The sequence below is a fragment of the Balaenoptera physalus genome (genome assembly GCF_965194825.1).
Source record: "Balaenoptera physalus genome assembly, chromosome: 11".
Taxonomy (NCBI): domain Eukaryota; kingdom Metazoa; phylum Chordata; class Mammalia; order Artiodactyla; family Balaenopteridae; genus Balaenoptera; species Balaenoptera physalus.
In genome coordinates, this window is record NC_138896.1 from 68,466,623 (window position 1) to 68,487,316 (window position 20,694).

Genomic DNA, 20,694 nt, shown 5'->3' on the forward strand with positions numbered 1-20,694 from the left:
ATTGACACAATAGCTGACTGATACATGGACAGCCAGGACTCAAATCCATGCTTTCTGACTTGCCTTCCAGTCTTGCTCCTGATTCCTCAACTACCAACTGCTATCCACCAGCCCCAAAAGACCTTACCCATGGTCCTTGGGGTAAGCGAGACCCAGAAAAGCAGGTCCAGCTGCTTCCTGCTCATGGGGCTGCAGTTGGAGATGTTGACCCAGAAGCTGTGATAGCGGAAGCTTGGCTTGGGCAGCACCTCCTCCTCCAGGCTGAAGATCTCCTCGGTGTGGGCCCACTGCTCCTGGATGATCATGAACGCACGCCCTGTCTGGCAGACCAGGCCCGTTCGCTCTTTGAGGAATGTCAGGCAGGCCACCTGGTCTTGGGGCACGCTTATGTTCCAGGACACGGAGGTGAGGGATGGTAGGCCCCTGTCCCAGTTAGGGGTCCTCAGGTAGACCTTGCTTTTTGTGTCCAGGGTCACTGTGAAAACACCTTCCTCTGCAGGAAAAGGAAGAGAATCCACGCAGAAGTTGTTTCACTCAATCAAGATGGAGAGAATAGGAGGGCAGAGGAGATGTTGCTACACCGTCCAGACTACAGAGCTTCCTGCCATGATGGAGAGGCTCTAGATCTGCACTGGCTAAGAGAGTAGCCACAGCCACATGTGTCTGTTGAAGACTTGGAATGTGCTTGGTGTGACTGAAGAACTGAATTTTTAATTTTGTTTACTATTAATTTAAATTTAAATTGCCACATGTGGCCAGTGGCTACCATATTGGTCAGCAAAGGAATAGAGTCTCAGATTAGGTTCTCGGGCCTTTTGAAAAAACCAACCAAACAACCAACCAAACAAACAAACATAAAACAAGCCAGTTTGCCAAACTGGTGGTTGTCTCAGCTTCCTTTCAGAGATGCCCTCAATGGGGCTAGCATCTATCTAACGCCCTGCTCCATGGCGGGACTGGTGTAAACTGATTTCTATTTTGGAGATTTAGAAAACTTCAGGTTCTGGGAAGAATTCTAGAATTGCAAAGTTGAAAGGGTCTCTGACATGTCAACCAATCCACTCCTTATCTTCAGGTGAGATAAAACCCCAACACTCCACACTGAGGAGGGTGTGTCTTATTTTCAAAGACTCCCCAGAAGGAGTTTCTCTGGTAACCTTGGAGATACCAGGCAACCTGGACTGATCTTAATCTTATGGCCAGATTCATTTCCCTCCCACTCATGCCTCTGAGAACAAAATTACAGAGTAAACCTTGAATTAAGGTCTTGGTCAATTTAAAAATGAACTCAGCAACTTGTAGTGGTGACTGTGAATTTTAAAATCAACAATGTAGAGTTCACCGTTGTGACCGATTTAAACCTCATTTGCTGCCTGAGAAGATCACACACTAGCCTCCCAGGAAGGGTCTGCTCCCCCATGCAGGAGAACGCTCTAGAGATTCATCTCTCTCCCAGTATTCCTTCCTCTGTGCCCTCCAAACTACGTTCTGAATTGTCAAAGCAGAATCATAAAAATATCTGCATAAGGATTTGTATGTTACCACTTCAAGAATCCAGGACTTGGGAATATTTGGTTAGTTCTCATTTATGCCCTGCCTGCTTCCAAAAAAGCCTCGAACCTGATTATTTGTTCTGCTGCCTACCAAGCATCACCTCCCACTGTCAGAGAGTCTTATTTCTAACTCCTGGAATTTTCCACACTAGGTTAATGGTAAAGTCAGGATTAGGACTCATCATCTTGTATGAGGAACAGCCCACTCAGCTATCCCTTCTCTTCAAACTGACAATTAAGACGATCAGAAAACCAAAATAAGATAAGTGTCCCAATAAGAAAGGCTAAGAGGGCATCAAGATGGGGAGAGAGTGAAAGACCCCCTTACCTTTGAAGTGGGGGATAAAGGACACGGCCAGGCTCTGCCTGGAGGCCTCTTGCTGGAAGCTGGGGGCAAAGGTGCGGAGGGTCACCGAGACGTTCTGCTTCACCTGAATCTGCTCTATGGAGCCTCCAGAGCAGAAGGAGCCGAAGGAAAGGTCCTGGCCGGGAACGGCACTGGCCACGAGGTAGCTGAAGCTGGTGTTGCAGACCCTCTCGTGAGTGTGCTGCTGCAGCTTCTGGGCAGGCACCAGTGCCAGGCTGATGCTGTCTTTGGGCACCAGCAGCTTCCAGGAGAAGTCGTGCAGCTGCACAGGCAGCTGGAAGATGTACCATGGCACCTGGAGCGAGTAGGACTTCCTGTGGCAGTACCGGTGGTCCAGGCAGCCTACGAAAGAGGGGCTCGTGGTACCCAGGCTGGGAGGAAACCGGAAGTGCATCCTCTCCAGCTCTCAAGTCAGCCCGAGGCTTTCTCACTTTTCCCTTTGGTCTCTCCTCTCCTGCTCTGTCCTGTGCTCCTGCCTCCTTGACGCCCCTTTTCTAGCTTCCCTTGTGCTCTTGCATTCTTACTCTCCACTAAACCGGCAGAACGACTTTTGGGGAGTATTCAGGGTTGAAATTTTCTCTTCTTGTTTACTCAAGTTCTCAACTAAGACAACCTGTGTCTTAGATGCTAAGTGCCACGTGGGCAGGGTACAGGTTTTTCCCTTCACCCAGCCCTGCTGCCCAGTGTCCCTGCCTGTGGGGAGGCAGCTCGCCTAGTGGTTAGAGCTGGGAGTAGAGTTGGGGAGATCTCAGCTGGTGTTTCAGCTCTGCCGCTTCCTAACGGGGTGGCCTCGGGCTGGCTGCTTTGCCTCTCGCGGCTTCAGCTACTGCCTCAGTGGAGACCCTAAGAGCATCCACATCAGAGATGATGGTGGCCCAGCAAGGAGGTGACTATTGGTTTTGCTGCCCTCCACTGATTAAACATTTCTATGTGACTAGCACATGTCAGGCACGGCTAGTAGCTAAAGGGATAAAAAACGGAAGAAGCCAAAGTTTTTGAGCTCAAGACTTGGTCTCATGCAACAGAAGACAAGCGAGCAGTGAGCGTGGAAGCAGGGGGCGTGCGGATGAGGGAGGTTGGGGAAGGCTACGAGCATTTCACAGGAGGGAGACCGGAGGCTGGACAGAGGAGACGTGAGCATGGACACGGGGGATGCCACTTGCTTCTGAAGGATGCATGTTCCCACGGAGGCTGCTGGTCTCAAAGCAGGTGTGTCTCCACCTTGCTCTGTGCTTCTTGGTTGCCCATGCTCACCCTCACTGCTGGGGGCATTTCTGATCATACTATTTACAACCCACCCAGTGGACCCCACTAAGACAGGGCAGGGAGGGGAGAACTCCCACAGCTCGGCAGGAGCACAGTGAAGGGGCGGGGGCGTACTTATGGTTTTCTCGGCGTTGATCCACAGGCGTGTCAGATCATCACAAAGGAAGGAGATATTGTGTTTGGAGCCAGCTGTCAGGGTGAGGTTGGTGCTGCAGGTCCGAGAGTCCAGACACACGAAGCAGCCGGGGACAAATTTGCGGCTCAGTTTGCTGGGCCGTTGCTCAATGGTCAGCGACATGGCTCGCTCGTTACTCAAGTCAACCACGTAGGTTTTATCTGGAACCACAAATAGAAAACAGGCATGAAGAATGGATCAGGACGAGCCCCGTGAGACAGCAAAAATGAGCACAAAATCTCTCATGGCTGGGGAACATTAGGAAATTTTTTTATTATTAAGAAAACATTATGATAGCTTGAAACAAAATTTAAAAAGAAAGTCAGTGGACTGCATTTCGACCATCCTTATGTAACTGCTTTCATTTCTTCAAATTCATTTTTGTCCTTGTGCATATGCATGCATATTTTCACCTATTTAACTGTATGGTGTATATAAAATTTTATACTCAGATTTTACTTTATTATTTTATACAGATACACTTATTTTACCATATAGTTTTCATATTCACTAAGCTTTTAAAATATTCATTAATTTTAGTCACCTAAGTGAGATTTAGCATCACCTATTTAAATATTCTCCCTCTATGAAGAGTAATTAACAACAGCTGGTATTAGTGCAGGGATACAAGATTCATAGACAGGATGGAACCATAGGTATTATAATTTAATCTCTAATAAATGCTACATTTCAAATAAGTGACAAAAAGATGAAGTACTCCATAGGCTGGGCCAGGAGAACGGTCTCTCCCATTAGTAAAAGAATAAAGTTACACTGGTACTTCAAAGCAGTCACCAAAATAAAAACAAAGAGAATATCTTTATAAATGTGGAGTAAACACAAATTATAAAAGCAAAAAAATAAATAAATAAAGATTAAAATATCTGTCTGACTTAGGTACCATAAATAATGTTTAAAGGACAAGGGACACACTGGGAGAAAATATTTTCTACATCGAATGATTGAGCAGTTCACAGTAAAGGAAATATAAATGTCCAAATAGCCAAAATATGAAGTGTTGTTAGTATCACTTGTAATACTACTTATAATTAGAGAAAAGCAAATTAAAAGAAAGTGTATAGTATAAAAATAAAAACCCTACACCCCTATAACCCAGCAGTGTGACATGGGTATATATACCCACATGTGTACACCAGTGCTGTGACAGTGACTGGAGTAATACTGGAATAGTTAAACAGACCATGAAACTTTCACCAATGGAATATTACACAGCAGTTAAAAAGAATGATGGAGATCTAAATATACTGATATAAGAACCTCCAAGACATAGTATTAGGTAAAACAGCAAGTTGTAGAACCATAGACTATGACACCATTTGATTGTAAAGTCTCTATGTAAAATGAAATAGCTATTTCTACATGTACATACTTATGTATGTATGTACTTAATATTTAAATGAAGAGAAAAAAGATTTGGAGAGAAATATAACAAATCCATAATTGTGGTTACCCTAAGAGAGGGGCCTGGAAAAAGGGACAATACAGATGGTCAGGGAAGATTTTAGCTTTGTCTGTGATGTTTGAATTTTTAGTTAGAAAATATGTATGTATTTCTTATGTAATTTGGAAAAACTGCTCCATTATTCTTTTTTTAGGTCACTTCTATGATTGCGCCACTTGAAATAAAAGACTCTAATAAGCACATGCGCATGTTTCGTTTTTATCTATTTCCTCAGGATAAAATCCCAGAACTGATTGTTAGGTGAGAGAATAGGAAAATTTTTTCAACTATTTAGAATGGATTACCAGACTACTTTATAAAAGAATCATTTCACTTTATAATGTCATCCCCAGAAGGCTCTACACTATGAACCCCTGGAAATCACTTTTTACTGAGCTGCTTTTTAATTTCATTCGTTCTGCTTTTACAGAAGCCATCAAGTTAGGAAGATGCCTGTGCAAGGTGGTGCTGCCTTTGCAAGTCATGGGTGTTGCCGATGTGTCCATCGGGTCTCTTAGCCTCTCTGCCTGCAGCTCCAGTGAATAAATAAGTCCAGTGCCAGTTGGGAAAGCTCTGTTTCCCAAGAGAGTCTGCTAGGCTTCCTCCTTCCTGGTAACAGGAGCCACATACTTAATAGAATTGTTGCTTTTGAACTGGCTGCCAGGGAGCTCAGTGTCAAATTAGGAGCAAAATTAGGGAAATGTCTTATGGTTGTCATATCTGCTGACTCCTTTCTTTAGTTCTTATTGCTTATGTCTATGTAAATTTTACTGTAAGTTCTAATAGTGCTTTAATCAGAGAGATGACATATCCAGAGCTGGAGTATATATGCTAATGTTGTTAACTTAAATATGATTTGATTTAGAAAATGGTTAGCTTTTCAATCTCCTAGCCCCACATTCAGCTCATATCTTACTGTCCTTTAAAATTTATCTTTGTTGTTACCTCTGGGAAACCCTCCCTACCCCTACCCTGGCTGTGTTAGGAGCCCTTTTGCTTCTGAAGCCCCACTCACCTTTATCGAGGTCCAATCACAGGTTGCAGAAGCCTCCCTACCCCCTCCCTCTTTCCTAATTTGTACGGTATCAAAGTAGTGCACGCACAGAAGTTAAAGCAGGGTTTCTCTGGCTTGGCACTATTGACATTTGGGGCAGGGTAATTCTTTTTTTTTTTTAAGATTTTTTTTTTTAAATTTTATTTATTTATTTATTTATTTTTGGCTGTGTTGAGTCTTCGTTTCCGCGCGAGGTCTTTCTCCAGTTGCGGCAAGCGGTGGCCACCCTTCATCACGGTGCGCGGGCCTCTCCCTATCGCGGCCTCTCTTGTTGCGGAGCACAGGCTCCAGACGCGCAGGCTCAGTAGTTGTGGCTCACGGGCCCAGTTGCTCCGCGGCATGTGGGATCCTCCCAGACCAGGGCTCGAACCCGTGTTCCCCGCATTGGCAGGCAGACTCTCAACCACTGCGCCACCAGGGAAGCCCGGGGCAGGGTAATTCTTCATTGTGGGGCTGTCCTGTGCACTGTAAGATGTTTAGCAGCATCCCTGGCCTCCACCCACTAGATGCCAGTAGCACCCCCATGGCCCTCCATTATAACAACCAGAAATGTCTTCAGACATTGTCACATGTCCCCTGGGGGGCAAAATTGCTCCTGGCTGAGAACCACTGGTTTAACGAATCAAATAGTTTTCTAAGGTTTGTTATGAAAACAAAACTCCCTCCCCACTGTGACCACTCCCCAGAATAACAACTTTCAACTCTTTTAGCAGGTTCTCTATACAATTACATCCACAGCACCCAACAACATGCTTCTATTGCTGCTTCCAGATATTTCTGTTTCAGGTTGTTTTAAAAAATTTATTTATTTATTTATTTATTTATTTATTTATTTATTTATTTATTTATTTATTTATTTATTTTTGGCTGTGTTGTGTCTTCGTTGCGGCGCATGGGCTTTCTCTAGTTGCGGCAAGCGGGGGCTACTCTTCGTTGCGGTGCGCGGGCTTCTCATCGCAGTGGCTTCTCTTGTTGCAAAGCTCGGGCTCTAGGCACGCGGGCTCAGTAGTTGTGGCTCAGGGGCTCTAGAGCGCAGGCTCAGTGGTTGTGGCGCACGGGCTCAGTTGCTCCGCAGCATGTGGGATCTTCCCTCACCAGGGCTCGAACCTGTGTCCCCTGCATTGGCTCGGTTTCTTAACCACTGCGCCACCAGGGAAGCCCTGTTTCAGGTATTATTTGTTGGTTTCCCACAAAAGAAGATGAGGATTTCCTCCCCTTCACCCACACTCACATCCCCCTTCCCACACTCCACACCTCGTATACAACATACACACACCCACAGTACACATGTCCAGCAAACATCCAAACCACACACTTCCTATTCACCCATCTTCCCAATCTTTACCATCATATTTTTATGTTAGATCATTATTCTGTGTTGGCATTATCATGACTATGTAAACAATAGTAACACAGTGTTTACACAGTCACGTTATTTCCATGCTATAGTTTCTCTTTCTTGCACAAGATTTTATTTCCCTAGAATTAGTTATTGCCATTTAAATCATTTCCTTAGTTTCTATGTACTTATCAGTAATTTGACACCCAAACTCTCCCCAACTTGTATAAATCTCCTTTCAATACCTATGAGAACATTAGGTATATCATCAAGTTATCTTTCTGAGAAGTCTCTCCAGAGCCTTCTCAACTGCTCTCATCTAAAGGGGCCCAGGTATGGTCTTGGGTCCCCTTGTACCATCATCCTAAGATTCTCTTTGCCTCTCTCTTGAAAGAAAAAATTTTTTGGCCGCACCTCGAGGCTTGCAGGATCTTACTTCCCTGACCAGGGACTGAACCCAGGCCAAGGGAGTGAAAGTGCCAAATCCTAACCACTAGGCCACCAGGGAACTCCTGAGATTTCTTACTTATCCATGGGGATAAGTCAGAGGCCACAATATGTGTCAACTCTTCCAGGACAAATTAAAGACTCACAGAGGGGCTTCCCTGGTGGCGCAGTGGTTAAGAATCCGCCTGCCAATGCAGGGGACGTGGGTTTGATCCCTGGTCCAGGAAGATCCCACATGCTGCGGAGCAACTAAGCCCACGAGCCACAACTACTGAAGCCCGCGTGCCCTAGGGTCCATGCTCCGCAACAAGAAAAGCCACTGCAGTGAGAAGCCCGTGCACTGCAATGAAGAGTAGCCCCCGCTCGCCGCAACTAGAGAAAGCCTGCATGCAGCAACGAAGACCCAACACAGCCAAAAATAAGTAAATAAAGACTCACAGAGCAGGAGTTACCCAAGAAAAAACAAAAACAATGACAACATTTAGTTAAGGGCTCCAGGTGGCTTCTGGGGGGTTATAAAAGCTGAAAAAGAAGCAATGCAACTGTTTCCACAACCAGCATTTACCCAGATCAGTTACTAGAAGTATCTGGTATAACATTCTGGAAACACATCCATCTACCTTATTTGAATCATGTTAACCCAGAAACCTACAGGGCTTGAAGATACACTTAGTCTGCTGGTATTTTCAGAGCAAGTAAACGTATCTTCCAGAAGCTAGAGGAGGATGCAAAAGGTAGTAGGCTAGCAGTCTGCTCCCACTAAAGGGAGTAACATAGACAGGTAGACTACTATTAACTCATATGATCATTATCAGCAGGGCCATTTGAACCTTTTAGAAATAATATCAGAAAATGAGAGACAGGCTGTGTGGGACAACAGAGAAGTTCTCTCTCTACGGTGACTATTAGATGAAACTTCAAGAGGACCAAAATTATTTTTTATATCTCCAGGTAATGGAGTGCTAATAATGCCAGGTATGGCATGGTAGTATTGTATCATCAAAAAAGATGAGAGTGCGTTATGGAGCACTGAAAAGCAAGATGTGTTTGGTGGAGACAAATGTAAATCAAGCTCTCTGACATTGCTGAACTGCACGTTTTGGGCAACGTAAGCCATCCATGCTCACACATCTGGTCACAGCTGGCCAGATCAGCCAGGGCAGCTTGTACATTACTCATCTTAAGACACAGGACACTTGTGCTCAAGCCATGGAAAGATATTCTCTGCAGGAGTCCTCTGGGTCTAGTTTTAGCTAAATTGATATTGTCAGCAAAGTAGAGAGAGAGTACAGAGTAGGGTCGGGGGAGAGACAATCAGGTACAAGGTAACATCTGCCTGCTGCCCACATTCAGAATTTGGTTTTTTTCAGTCTGGGCCCACTGTAGTCAGGTCCTACTGTGGATGATGAGGGGTCAGGGTACCTCTGACAGCTGCTTCCACCCTTGCTGAGGCTCTGGCTTTGCATGGTTGCTGTGACAGCCGCCCTCTTTGGCTTGAGAAACCCTCCCAGCTCTGCCTCCACTCTGTTTTTGATGCTCTTGTCCTTGTCTGATTCCCTCAGCAGCCAGGCTCCTGGTGCCCCCACTGTGTCCCATCTACCTTGCCCCTTCTGAGGGGTTGTGCCTTTAGATAGTGTATCTGGCTCTCAAGCCACTTTGGACGAGAGGCTGCCTCCTGAGATTAGTGCGACAGGGTTTATGGAGGGCCTGGAATGCGCTGGAAACTGTGCTGAGCGTAGGAAAACAGAGGAATAAGACAAGATGCCTGATTGGGAGTTTAGTGGGACACAGACATTCAGATGGATAAACGAGACATGGTAGTGATGGGGAGACAACAGAATGAACCACTGAATGGGGGTGGCCGTGGGAAATTGTTTGGAGGAATCCCCTTTTCCCTGCCACGTGCATCACAGGGATTGAACGTGGGGAGACGAGGAGGGGTGGCAGGTCGGTTTGGGACACGTCTTTAGAGGGTGTTGAGGAAACACTCCCTTTCTCCAGCCACAGTCTCGAGGCCTCCCAGCATGCCCCACCCTGGAAGTGTCAAGAGTGGCACCTTCTTTAGTCTAAGTCTACCCTCAGACACCACTCGCTGGGGATAGTGCTTGCTGACCTAGCAAAACTGAAGCGTGTGGAGTCTCACTGCCCAGGGGTCATTGACATAGAAGAAGGGCAGTCTCCCTGGGTAGGCAATGGGAGGCTCTGCTATGACCAAGGGGACCTGCACACACATGTACAACGACTCATTCCCAGCACCAAAGAAAGGAATGAAAGAAGAGCCCCTGTCAACCCAAGTTCAGAGACAGTGGCAATGTCAGAATACCTTCTTCATGCTCCTCTTTTTCCCAAAGACTCCCCCGCTAAGACTCTGAACTTGTCCTTGCTGGGTACCAATCCCCTTCTCAACGCACACCCCTTCTCATGAAGCCTCCGCTCCCACTCAGTCACCATCCTCCTCCCCCAAACCAAAGCCACTCTGGGCTCACTCTGTTGCCTTTCCAGGTGCAAAAGAAAGCCATGAAGGTAAAAAGACCCTTTCAAGGGGGTTTGAGAACACCCGAGAGTAAGACTCCAACAATATCAGTCTCTTGCCACAGTCTGAATAAGAAAATGAATCAAAATCAGCCAGAGCAGGACCAAGAGACCCAAGAGAAATCCACCACTCCAAGTAATGACTGGTACAGACAGTAACTGCAGAGCAAAGCCAGAGACTCCAGAACTATCTGCTGGTCTCCAGTGGCCCAGCTAGCCAACCACAGAGACTGAATCTTTAACAGGGAGGGTTAAAACAAAATTGACAGTCTGTGAAAGGCTCCTTCATCCAGGGGTTGAGTGTGTGTCTCTGCTCATGGGGAGGAAAGAAAGGAAGAGGCAGGTGTGTGACAAGGAATGCAGGTGGGGTCCTTCGAGGTGGAGGACCAGACTGGGTCCTTCAGTGTCCAAAGTCAGCCAGACATTGGGAATAAGGACTGGGTGAGCAGTGAGCACCTGAGACAAACTCCCCCTAAACACTTTATCTCCTGTGCAAGGAGGAAGAAGGGCTCAGCACTGCTGCTTGGGCTGGAGAGAGGGGGCCCGGAGGAGAGGCATGATGTGTATGGGGTGGCAGGGCACCCACCAAAAAGGCACACAAATGAATTGCTTCCAGCCATCTACCTCTTAGTGGTGTGTGTTGTAACCTACCTTATGCTGTAAACAACTAAAGACCCTCAGAAGGGACAAAAACTCGCCGTACAGAAAATCACCAACCCCACCCTCCATAACAGTGTTTGGAGGCCACAAATCCCACATAGATTAGGACACCTTCTTGCTAAGTGACTTGGAGTCATGCAGTGGCCTATCCAGGTCAGGGCAGTGGGGATATTTCATTCCCTGTGGGGGAATAAAGGGGAACAGAGAATTTTAAAACAATAATAAATCTGAGTAAATCCAGGCTTGTTTTTATTGTCACTATGCTCTAGTGTTTCTAAACAATGTCAGCGATAAACTACTCTCCCTCACTAAAAATTGTTCTTTTCTTTCCAAAATTGTTTGTTTTCTTACAGAGAACATAATTTTTAAGCAGCTCTATTAAGCAATAATTGAATTACAATAATCTGTACATATCTAAGGTATAAATTTGCCTAGTTTTGAACCTATATACACACCTGTATATACATCAACATAATCAAGATAGTGAATATATTCATCACCCACAGAAATTTCCTTGTGCATCCCCCTCCCTCCTCTCACCACCCCCCAGGGTGTTAGGAGGGGTGTTTTGTGATGACTAAGCCATCCCAGGGCTACCATAGGCTGGAGCAGTGACTTGATGAACAAACAAAGCTGAAGAGTGTGGCTCCTCATTGCCTAGGAGAAGGTATATGTAGGGAGATCAGGAACCCTGGCGCAGACCACTGGGAGCCTTCAGCATGGCTGAAGTTACTGGCAAACCATGGGAGTTTAACACAGATACGGACCAACCAACCATAAGTACAAAACAAACACAAGCGTGGAACAACCACCCCTAGCACAGAACAACCAACCACAGTTGGGGAATAACGAACTACAAGCACAGAACAACCAACCACAAGCAGGGAACAGCCAACCACAAGCACTCAGGAAAGGACGGAGGGGATGACCCCTGCCAATACAAGTGCAGAGACAGTGCCAAGGTGTGGAAGAGAGCCAAGTGGGTAGAGATGGCAGCCAAAATTTTCTCTGAAACATCTATCATCTGTGCAAGAAAGTACAAGAGAGAAACCAGACCAACAGCATTTGTTACCACCAGCTGATGAAGAGAGTGAATGAAAATAACAGACAGAATCGGCTGACGCAGAACCAAGAGACCCCACCCTGGAGAACTCCGTCCATCCCAGTGATGCACAGTGTATAGAGAGAGAGTCCTGGGCACCTACAACTATCCACTGCATCCCCAGAGGAGCCCGTGGAGAAATGGCCACCTACGTAGAGACCAAATATTACACCAATAGGGTACACAGATTGCAATTATTAAAATAAAATCAACAAGATATGAAAAGAAAATAAAAAGAAGAAACTCCTTCTGGGAAGTGACCTCCTGCATCCTATAAGTCTCATCTGTCTTCTGGATTACAGGCTAACGTCTAAGGACCAGTGCTGTGTCTTTTTCAACTTTGTATCTCTTCCTTGACCTAGAGCCTTGCAGGATAACATTTAAAGAGTGCTTACTACCTGCCAGGCACTGCCACCTCATTGCTCCTCACAACACCCCTACGAGGACAGTCCTATTATCTCTACTTGAAGATAAACTGAGTCACACAGGAGTTAAGTGACTTGCCCAGGCTCACACAGTAAGTAGGGGAATCAGGATTTTGAATCCACACAGGCCAATTCCAGAGTAAGTGCCTTTAACCACTGGGCCATGTTGCCTGCAAAACAAGCTGTCCATACATATTTACAAAACCAGACAAACGTGTGAGTGTACAGGGCTGGCTGCCTTGGGCAATCTCTTGAAACTTAGGGTCCACGTTGGGATTCAGAGAATCAAGATGGAGATGTCCAGAAATCAGAGCTCTCAGGGACTCCAGCATCGCCTAAGTAAAGATACTTCTGCTGGCCAAGTTCACTCACTTGCCTAGAAAAATGCAAACCATGCTTGATGTAAAGCCTTGACAGTGCTAAACACATCTAAAGTGCAGTTAACCACTATTTACCTCAAAACTGAAGCCATATCCTTCTTGATGCTGGCAATAGCATGTTGAACAATTTGATTATATTTAGAAATCAACCCAGCTGATGTTACTGGAAACAGAATTAATCAGCAGCACTTCACCGTGACTGAGATGATAAACAAATCCCTGCATCTTCTAAAACTCAAACCCACTCCATTTCTGAATCCTTTCATGGCTGTTTTCAACATTCTGATAAAATTGTGACATAGAGTCATCAAAATGTGTCAGTGGACACACATGCACATACACACATGTATATATAAAGTTAGGCCTTGTACACGGTTATTGTGAATTAGAAGGACTCTTGGGTCAAGATATGAAGGCACTGAGGCTTCCTGAGGAGCCGGGCTCCAAGTGGGTGCCGAGCGGGCACTCCCAAGACGGTGTCAGATGGGCAACCCTGGGAGTGGATCCCACATGGTCACTTTTCAGGTGTTTATCAGCCATGCCATTTCACATTCTCAATTTCTCTGCCTGGTTCTGTCTACTTCCCGGAAGTAAATAATATTAAAAACAAGGATGAGAATCAACCCTGTGGGCAGAACCCATCCTCAGCACACATCACAGATGTCCTGGTTCAAGACCACTTGTCACAACGCACAGACTCCAGCTCATAGATGAGCCCCAGGAATAGCCACTCTGAACTCATCCCGTACCTTTTCCTCAAGATCCATGCCACTCCTCTCCGTGAGGCAAGGGCACCCAGGGAGCAAGTTTTAAGGAGTTGCTCACTCTCGGGGGCTGACCTTGTACTGACACAACCCTGAGGGTGAGAGCCTCTGTGAGAGGGAGCTCCTCAGAGCGGGTGCCTCCTTCAGTGTTGTGCCCTGGGCATATAGCCTCGCTGCAGTCCTGGCCCTGATGACCCTTCTCTAGGTTCACGGCATCTCAGTGAATGTGTGTGGAATGATACACAACCTCATTCTCACAGAACCTGGGGTTCTGTGTGGTCCAGAAGCACAGGCTCTGGGTTCTGAGATTGCTCTGCTCCTGGCAAGCTGTGTGATACTGGGCTAGTTCCATAACCTTTCTGAAACTTCTGGTTTCTCATCAATAAATGAAGATAATTCCTGTTTCCCCTGCAAGGCTATAATAAGGATTAGCTGAGACCATGTGAGTGGTGTGCTTAGGGCAGGGCTTGGCACTCAGACAATAAAAGTGTTATCATCACTGCTCACGGTGCTGGTGACATCCTGATTCACACTGTAGGGTCAGTCAAGACATGAGCTCTAGAAGGTAACCTTCCAATGTCTTCATTAAAAACAACTTATCACCCTGAATGCAAGATCATCTTAGCTTCTTACTGTGCTGAAGTGGAACAGTATGCCCGGCATTCACCAGTGACCTGGTCTCACTGCCTAGCAACGCACTTCCTGAAAGTCTTACAGGGTCCAGAGTCCAAGTGTGCCAGAGCCACAGACAAGAAGTAGGAAGGGAACCTCAGCCCAAGCAGACTACCCAGGAAGGAAAGAAGGCACTGGAGGAGGGGGAGGGGAAGGAAAGTGAGGCTTACTTACTGCTTTCATCTTGTGGATGTTGGACCAATACTTGAAACTGCAGCCGGAGGATGCCTGGATTTTGGACATCTTGGTCACAGCCCTGCAGAGAGAGGTTGAAGTTCCCGGCGATGTTCCCAGGCTGCTTGTCCTGCAGCTTGAACACCTCGCGGTTGGTGGTGGAGCCTGGGATGCAGTACTCAACCCGCTCCTCCTTCTTCACGCAGTTGGAGACACTGAAGTGGAGGAAGGAGACGCTCGCCCGCAGGTGCGCAGGGATGATGAACTGCCACGTCATGAGCTCATCCTCGGGGAAGCCGTCCGGGTAGTTGGCAGACATCAGGGTGGCTGAGCCTTCACCTTCGAACACAGATTCGATGATGCACAGGCCTGTTGGGGGTGGAACCCAAACGAGAGAATAGGAGGTGATTAGACCCTGCCCTGGTCATCCATAGGTGGGGGGACAGGGGTTAGAGAAGAGGTGAAGGTGGGTCTTAGGTCCTGAGCACTGGGTCTGGATATGGCATGTTTATACTCAAGGTAGAGAGTGAGAATGAGGATACATCAGTGGTGTGTGAGTATATGTTTAATATTCAACCCAGCAGGGGAAAAAAAATAAAGCCTTAATTTGTAGTGTCTGCCCACTTCCTTGGTGTAAAGACTCCCACTACAGCTGATTTCAGGCTACCAACAGGAGATGGATGAACGTGGAGTTGGAAGGAGATGGACAGCCCTCTCACCATCACATAGGATTTTCACCATACAGATCCAATGGGCATACCTAACTTCAAAGCATAAATAGTAAAATGCAGTATATTAACTACAAAGTGTTGAGTTTTGAGTACTTATTACCTTTGTTCCTAAACTAATTTATTTAATTGTAAGTTTATATAATTTTATTTTTAGTAATGGCTCTGTTTAATACCAGCTCACAAAATTCCAGAACACTTAACATTGGCACTCGTGAGCTGCTGTGGGCCAGCTCTGGCATACCACCGATACAATTCTAGAAACTGTGAAAGAGACAGAAGACAGGACAAAGACGTGAGAAACAGAGTCATTAAGGTCTGTAGAGCCAGTCCCGTTTCATTTCTTGAAAACAAGCCTCACATACAAAGGACAAAGGAAAGAGTTACCACCTGGTTTGTTTAACTGAGGAGGGTGGGTTCACACCAGGACTGGCCCACATGCTTACAGAAGAGTGGGACTTCCTTTAAGGTGTTCAGATAGAATCACACAATTGCCGACATCTGACCATTTCTGATGGAGAGCAAGGGTGATTTTGTAGGTTTCAACCTCAGCAAACAGAGGGGAGGGCATGGCGAGCTCACGTTTTATAGACGACCGGTTTGTGATGCTGAAGCCGGAGACATTTCTGTTGAGGAACCACGGGAGGTCCAAGGCCATTTTCACTCCCTCTTGCATTTTGATCCGGGACACAGTGCCGTTGCTGCAGAAGGTTCCGATCCTGACCATCGTGGTGCCAATGCGGCTGCTGATGCTATGAGTGACTCCATCAGGGCAGCTCTCCCCCGGCCTGATCTGCCTCAGGCGAGGGAGGGAGAACTGCAGTTCTAGACCGATGTTCTTGTTAGCTTTGACATCCCAGATGAAGGTTCTGTTGAGGGTGGGCAACACCGACGTTGAGGGCTGAAGATGAACCTTTCCAAAAGGACATGGACCTGACATGCAGTCTGAAACACAGTCACAAAACAATCTGGTCAGAAACGTTACTGGGCCACTCACTGCCCCTCCTCAGCCCCTGTAGTGAAATCTTTGGAGGGGGGGTTTTCTGGGGGGCCCACCCATCTCCTGGCTACATGAAAGTTGGTTGCCAATGGCTCACGGATGCATCCCTCTCTGGGGAAGTGCCTTGGCTGGAGGGAGCTGCCTTGGGGCAGAAAAGCCTGAGAGGTTTCCCTGCCCCTGACTCCCATCCCAGCAGGGAGTGTCAACCCACAGCCAATCACTGCCAACCAAGGAGTGAAAAGCCTGACATCCCTGATTCACGTGACACAGCCTGGCAATTGTCACTCAAGCTCCAGATCAGCCTGCAGCTAAAACCACATCTTTGCTTCGCTGTCCTCGTTCTACCCTGCTTTCCTCACTTCTTCACAGGTTTCTTCCGAGGGCACTCTCTTGACTCATGTCTTAAAGACAAGAATCCCCATGTCAGGCTCTGCTTCTAGGGAACCAGACCCAAGTCACCTCCTAACTACAAGTTTCCCCTGCTTTTTGAACGTTCGCTTTATTCCACTTTGCTTTTACGAAAGACTTGCATTCATTGGTACTTGTTTCCGCTAACCAAAATAAATCCAAAGAGAATTTTTGCTTTTATAAAAAAAGGTGGAAAGCGAAAAGAGCGTTCAGGGTTTGCTTTGCAGGGAGCCATTACAGAGGCAGTGGGTACCCCGAGAGTGGCACCGCCAAGCTCCTTCCCCGGGAACGACACAGCATCTCAGCATCACGCTGCTACAGCTCTGAACTCTGTCCGTGAGCATTTGTGCTTTATTTCAAATTACTTTGCACATCCGTTAGCAAGATGGTTCCTAAGGTAATTGCTTCTTTGACTTAACGCCATTTTGGCTTGTGAAAAATGTCATAGGAACACTCTACTTTTGGGATAGCGTGGGTCGGGGAGAGGGGACCTGCACTGTTTTCCAGATAAAGTTAGTCCAGTTGGTGGATCTCTGCCCAGGCCCTACTGGAAGCCAGAGGGAGGCCCTTTGCCAGTGGAGCCTTGCTTTGGGATACATATCCTACCTCCTCTATACCGAAAGAGTCATGATTTCTCAATTTTAAGGGTGCTGCGCCAAGCTCTACCTTTTAAAACTGGTTTTCCCATCAACACATTCATCAACAGACTGAGTACGCTCTGAATGTACAGCCCCTTAATGGCTGGAACCTGGAGGCAAGGTCATCTTCTTGCCTCCTGGCTTTAATGCTGGTGTTTTATTACCACTGCAGTTGAATTTTTTTTTCCCAAAGGCTAACACTTAATGACATCCTTTGACGTACTTTGTTTTCTAAGCCTTTTTAAAACAAAGGGAGAAACGTTGCTATCAGGGAAGCACTAAGAGAAAGCAGGCAGCCTGATAGTGAGGCTTCTGTTGCCTCCAGCGGGGAATCTGAAAGGTGCAATGGACTTTGGCCACTGTAATAATAATCTGCAAGTCTTTATTGCTGCTCCAGTGGAGTATCTGAAACTAGTGCCAACTCGAAATGGAATTATGGGAGAATTTCAGAGCTGTCTAGGACCTCTGAGGTCATCACGTCAAACCTCTCACTTTTGCAAAGCAGCCCTGGAGTCTGGGTGAGTCGTGTGGCGCTCGCAGTGCACACGCTCCTAGGACAAAAGCCCAGGCTGTGTTTGGTCGACTTTCGTTCTTGCCAATGCATTGCGTTGCTTAACCAATAAAACAAGGTTAGATAATAAGGTGACAAATGCAGCTAAAATTAGATTTTGTGTGTAGGTAAGGATAGTACCTAGTTTTTGGAGCTCGTGGAAACTTCATTGTTTCTATCAAGCCATCTCTTTCATAACTTTTCAACTACACTTCCCATGTGCCCTACTGGGTTCTGTGTTCTTGTGGGATCACTTAACCCTACTAAGGCAGTGGTTCACAGCCCTGGTTCCACACTAGACTCACTTGGAGGACGTTTGAAAAATACACATGCCTGGGCCACCCAAGCGACTCTGATTTAATTCCGTACCAAGTACCGGGAGTCAAAAAGCCCCGTCTCTCAGCCATGGCTCTGCCACCAGCCTTGTGACCCTGGTGGTGTCAGGTTGTGCGAGCACTTTTTAATTTGTTGCTAAGAGCTTTGTTTTCAGAATGGATACACAAGTAAGAGTAGTCAAAATGATGGGCATGCCTCCAAGTTTTCTGCTCCCCATCCAGTGCAAAATTGTTAAATAACTGAAATGATTCCTATCCAGAGGACGGAGAAGTGTAATTTCCGAAGTGATTCACACCTCATTTTCCCCAGCACAGACTTCTACTTTCATTAGCTTTAATGGGGCCATTCAAGAAGGGATGACATTGTAAATCAGTTATACTCTAATATAAAATAAAATTTTAAAAAATAATTAAAAAAAAGGAGGGATGACTGCAGAGGGGCTAAACTTTGAAACTTTCAGAATGTTTATTCAGGAAAGGTTTTTAAAAACAAGAGGCAAGCAGAACACTGAACTTGATTCCAGTGTCTAGATTTATAATCTAAAATTTTTATTTTCATAACATTTTCAAAAATTGTGAGCATGGGTTTTTACTATACGGTAAACTGTGTGAGGTCTGTGTGTGAGACTGGTCTCGTGAGATGTGTCTTGTGAGATAAGATTGTGGTACCCTTTTCCTTTTTTATTTTTTTTTAATAATATTTATTTATTTATTTGGTTGCACCGGGTCCTAGCTGCGACAGGCGGGATCTTTGTTGTGGCATGCAAACTCTTAGTTGTGGCATGTGGGATCTAGTTCCCTGACCAGGGATCGAACCCGGGCACCCTGCATTGGGAGGGCCGAGTCTTAACCACTGGACCACAAGGGAAGTCCCAGTACCCTTCTCCTTTTTCAAGATGGCAGTCACTTTCTTGGCTTAATTGATTGTAAAAGTAATGCATGCTTGTAAAAAAATGGCACTACAGAAGAACAGAAAAAAGACAATGAATGTCACCTGTTCCCCTCCCCTACTCACTATAGAAATAATATAAGGCTAGCATTTTGGTGTTTAACCCCCCAGACTTTGGGCTCCATATGATTATGCGTATTCAATAAAGTGGATTAAACTATACAAACTATTCTCCTACTAAAAGCTGCATTGTTTTCAATGGAACAAAATGACCTGGGGCATCTTTCTATGTCAAATACATAGATCTACTTCATTCTTTTAATAGCAACACACTACTCCTTTGAGTTCTTAAGTATATCAATAGTCTTCTCAGCTCTGTAAAAGCTTCATTGAGATTTTAATTGTAATTGACTTAAACTCATAAATTAATTTGGGGGAGAAATGACACTTAAAAAATACTGAGGGACTTCCCTGGTGGCGCAGTGGTTAAGAATCCGCCTGCCAATGCAGGGGACATGGGTTTGAGACCCGGTCCAGGAAGATCCCACATGCCGCGGAGCGACTAAGTCCGTGCGTCACAACTACTGAGCCTGTGCTCTACAGCCTGTGAGCCACAACTACTGAAGCCTACGCACCACAACTGCTGAAGCCCGTGCACCTAGAGCCCGTGCTCCACAGCAAGAGAAGCCACAGCAATGAGAAGCTCGCGCACCTCAACGAAGAGTAGCCCCCGCTCACCACAACTAGAGAAAGCCCACGTGCAGCAACAAAGACCAATGCAGCCAAAAATAAATAAATAAATAAATAAATTTATTAAAAAAAAAAATACTGAGATTTTCATCAAGTAACATGGTATATCTCTCCATTTATTTACATCTTCTCTTTGGTCTTTCAGTAAAATTGTATATTTTATTTCATATACATTCTATGTATTTATTAAGATTAAATACTTAACTAGAACTTTTGAATAATGGTGACCAAAAGCATGCATAGTGAGAATCCTCATGTTGTTCCTTGATTTATTGGTAACGCTTCTATGTCTGGCTGTTAAATATATTTGCTATCAGTTTTTTTTTTTTCCTGGCCGCACCGCAAGGCATGCAGAACTCTCCCTACCAGGGATCGAACCCATGCCACCTGCTGTGGAAACATGGAGTCTTTTTTTTTTTTTTTTTTTTTTAATTTACTTTATTTATTTATTTTTGGCTGCACTGGGTCTTCATAGTTGTGCACAGGCTTTCTCTAGTTGTGGCGAGCGGGGGCTACTCTTCGTCACGGTATGCAGGCTTCTCATTGCAGTGGCTTCTCTTGTTGCGGAGCATGGGCTCTATGTGCACATGCTTCAGTAGTTGTGGCACGTGGGCTCAGTAGTTGTGGCTCATGGGCTCTAGAGCGCAGGCTCCGTAGTTGTGGTGCACGGGCTTAGTTGCTCTGTGGCATATGGGATCTTCCCAGACCAGGGCTCAAACCCGTGTCCCCTGCATTGGCAGGTGGATTCTTAACCACTGAGCCACCAGGGAAGTCCCTGTTATCAGTTTTTGATAGATACAATTTATTGGATTAAGAAAACATCCCTCTATTTCTGGTTTACTAAGAGCGTTTTATTAAAAACATTTAAGATCATCTATTAAGATGATCAAATGCAGTTTCTTCCCTTTCACCTCATCACACAAAGCAGTACATTAAACTTCCGTCTTCCAATAAGCTCTCCTGCTCTTGTTGTTTTAGTCTTTTAATGCAATTTTTTGGATTTGATGTATTTATATTTTACTTA

General features: G+C 45.8%; 1 protein-coding gene across 3 annotated transcripts in view; it reads right to left on the reverse strand.

Moving 5' to 3' along the window:
- CDCP1 (CUB domain containing protein 1) overlaps positions 1–20,694 on the reverse strand; it is a 61,531-nt gene that overhangs the window by 14,423 nt on the left and 26,414 nt on the right. For 2 of the 3 annotated variants that reach the window (XM_082413870.1, XM_082413872.1), the window contains exons 3-7: positions 15,683–16,045; positions 14,373–14,741; positions 3,301–3,522; positions 1,882–2,262; positions 128–493 (exon numbers count right to left, since the gene is read on the reverse strand). In XM_082413870.1, coding sequence (XP_082269996.1) covers positions 128–493; positions 1,882–2,262; positions 3,301–3,522; positions 14,373–14,741; positions 15,683–16,045 — 1,701 coding nt within the window. The remainder of the gene's footprint in view (positions 1–127; positions 494–1,881; positions 2,263–3,300; positions 3,523–14,372; positions 14,742–15,682; positions 16,046–20,694) is intronic. The other variant, XM_082413871.1, reaches the window with a different exon arrangement.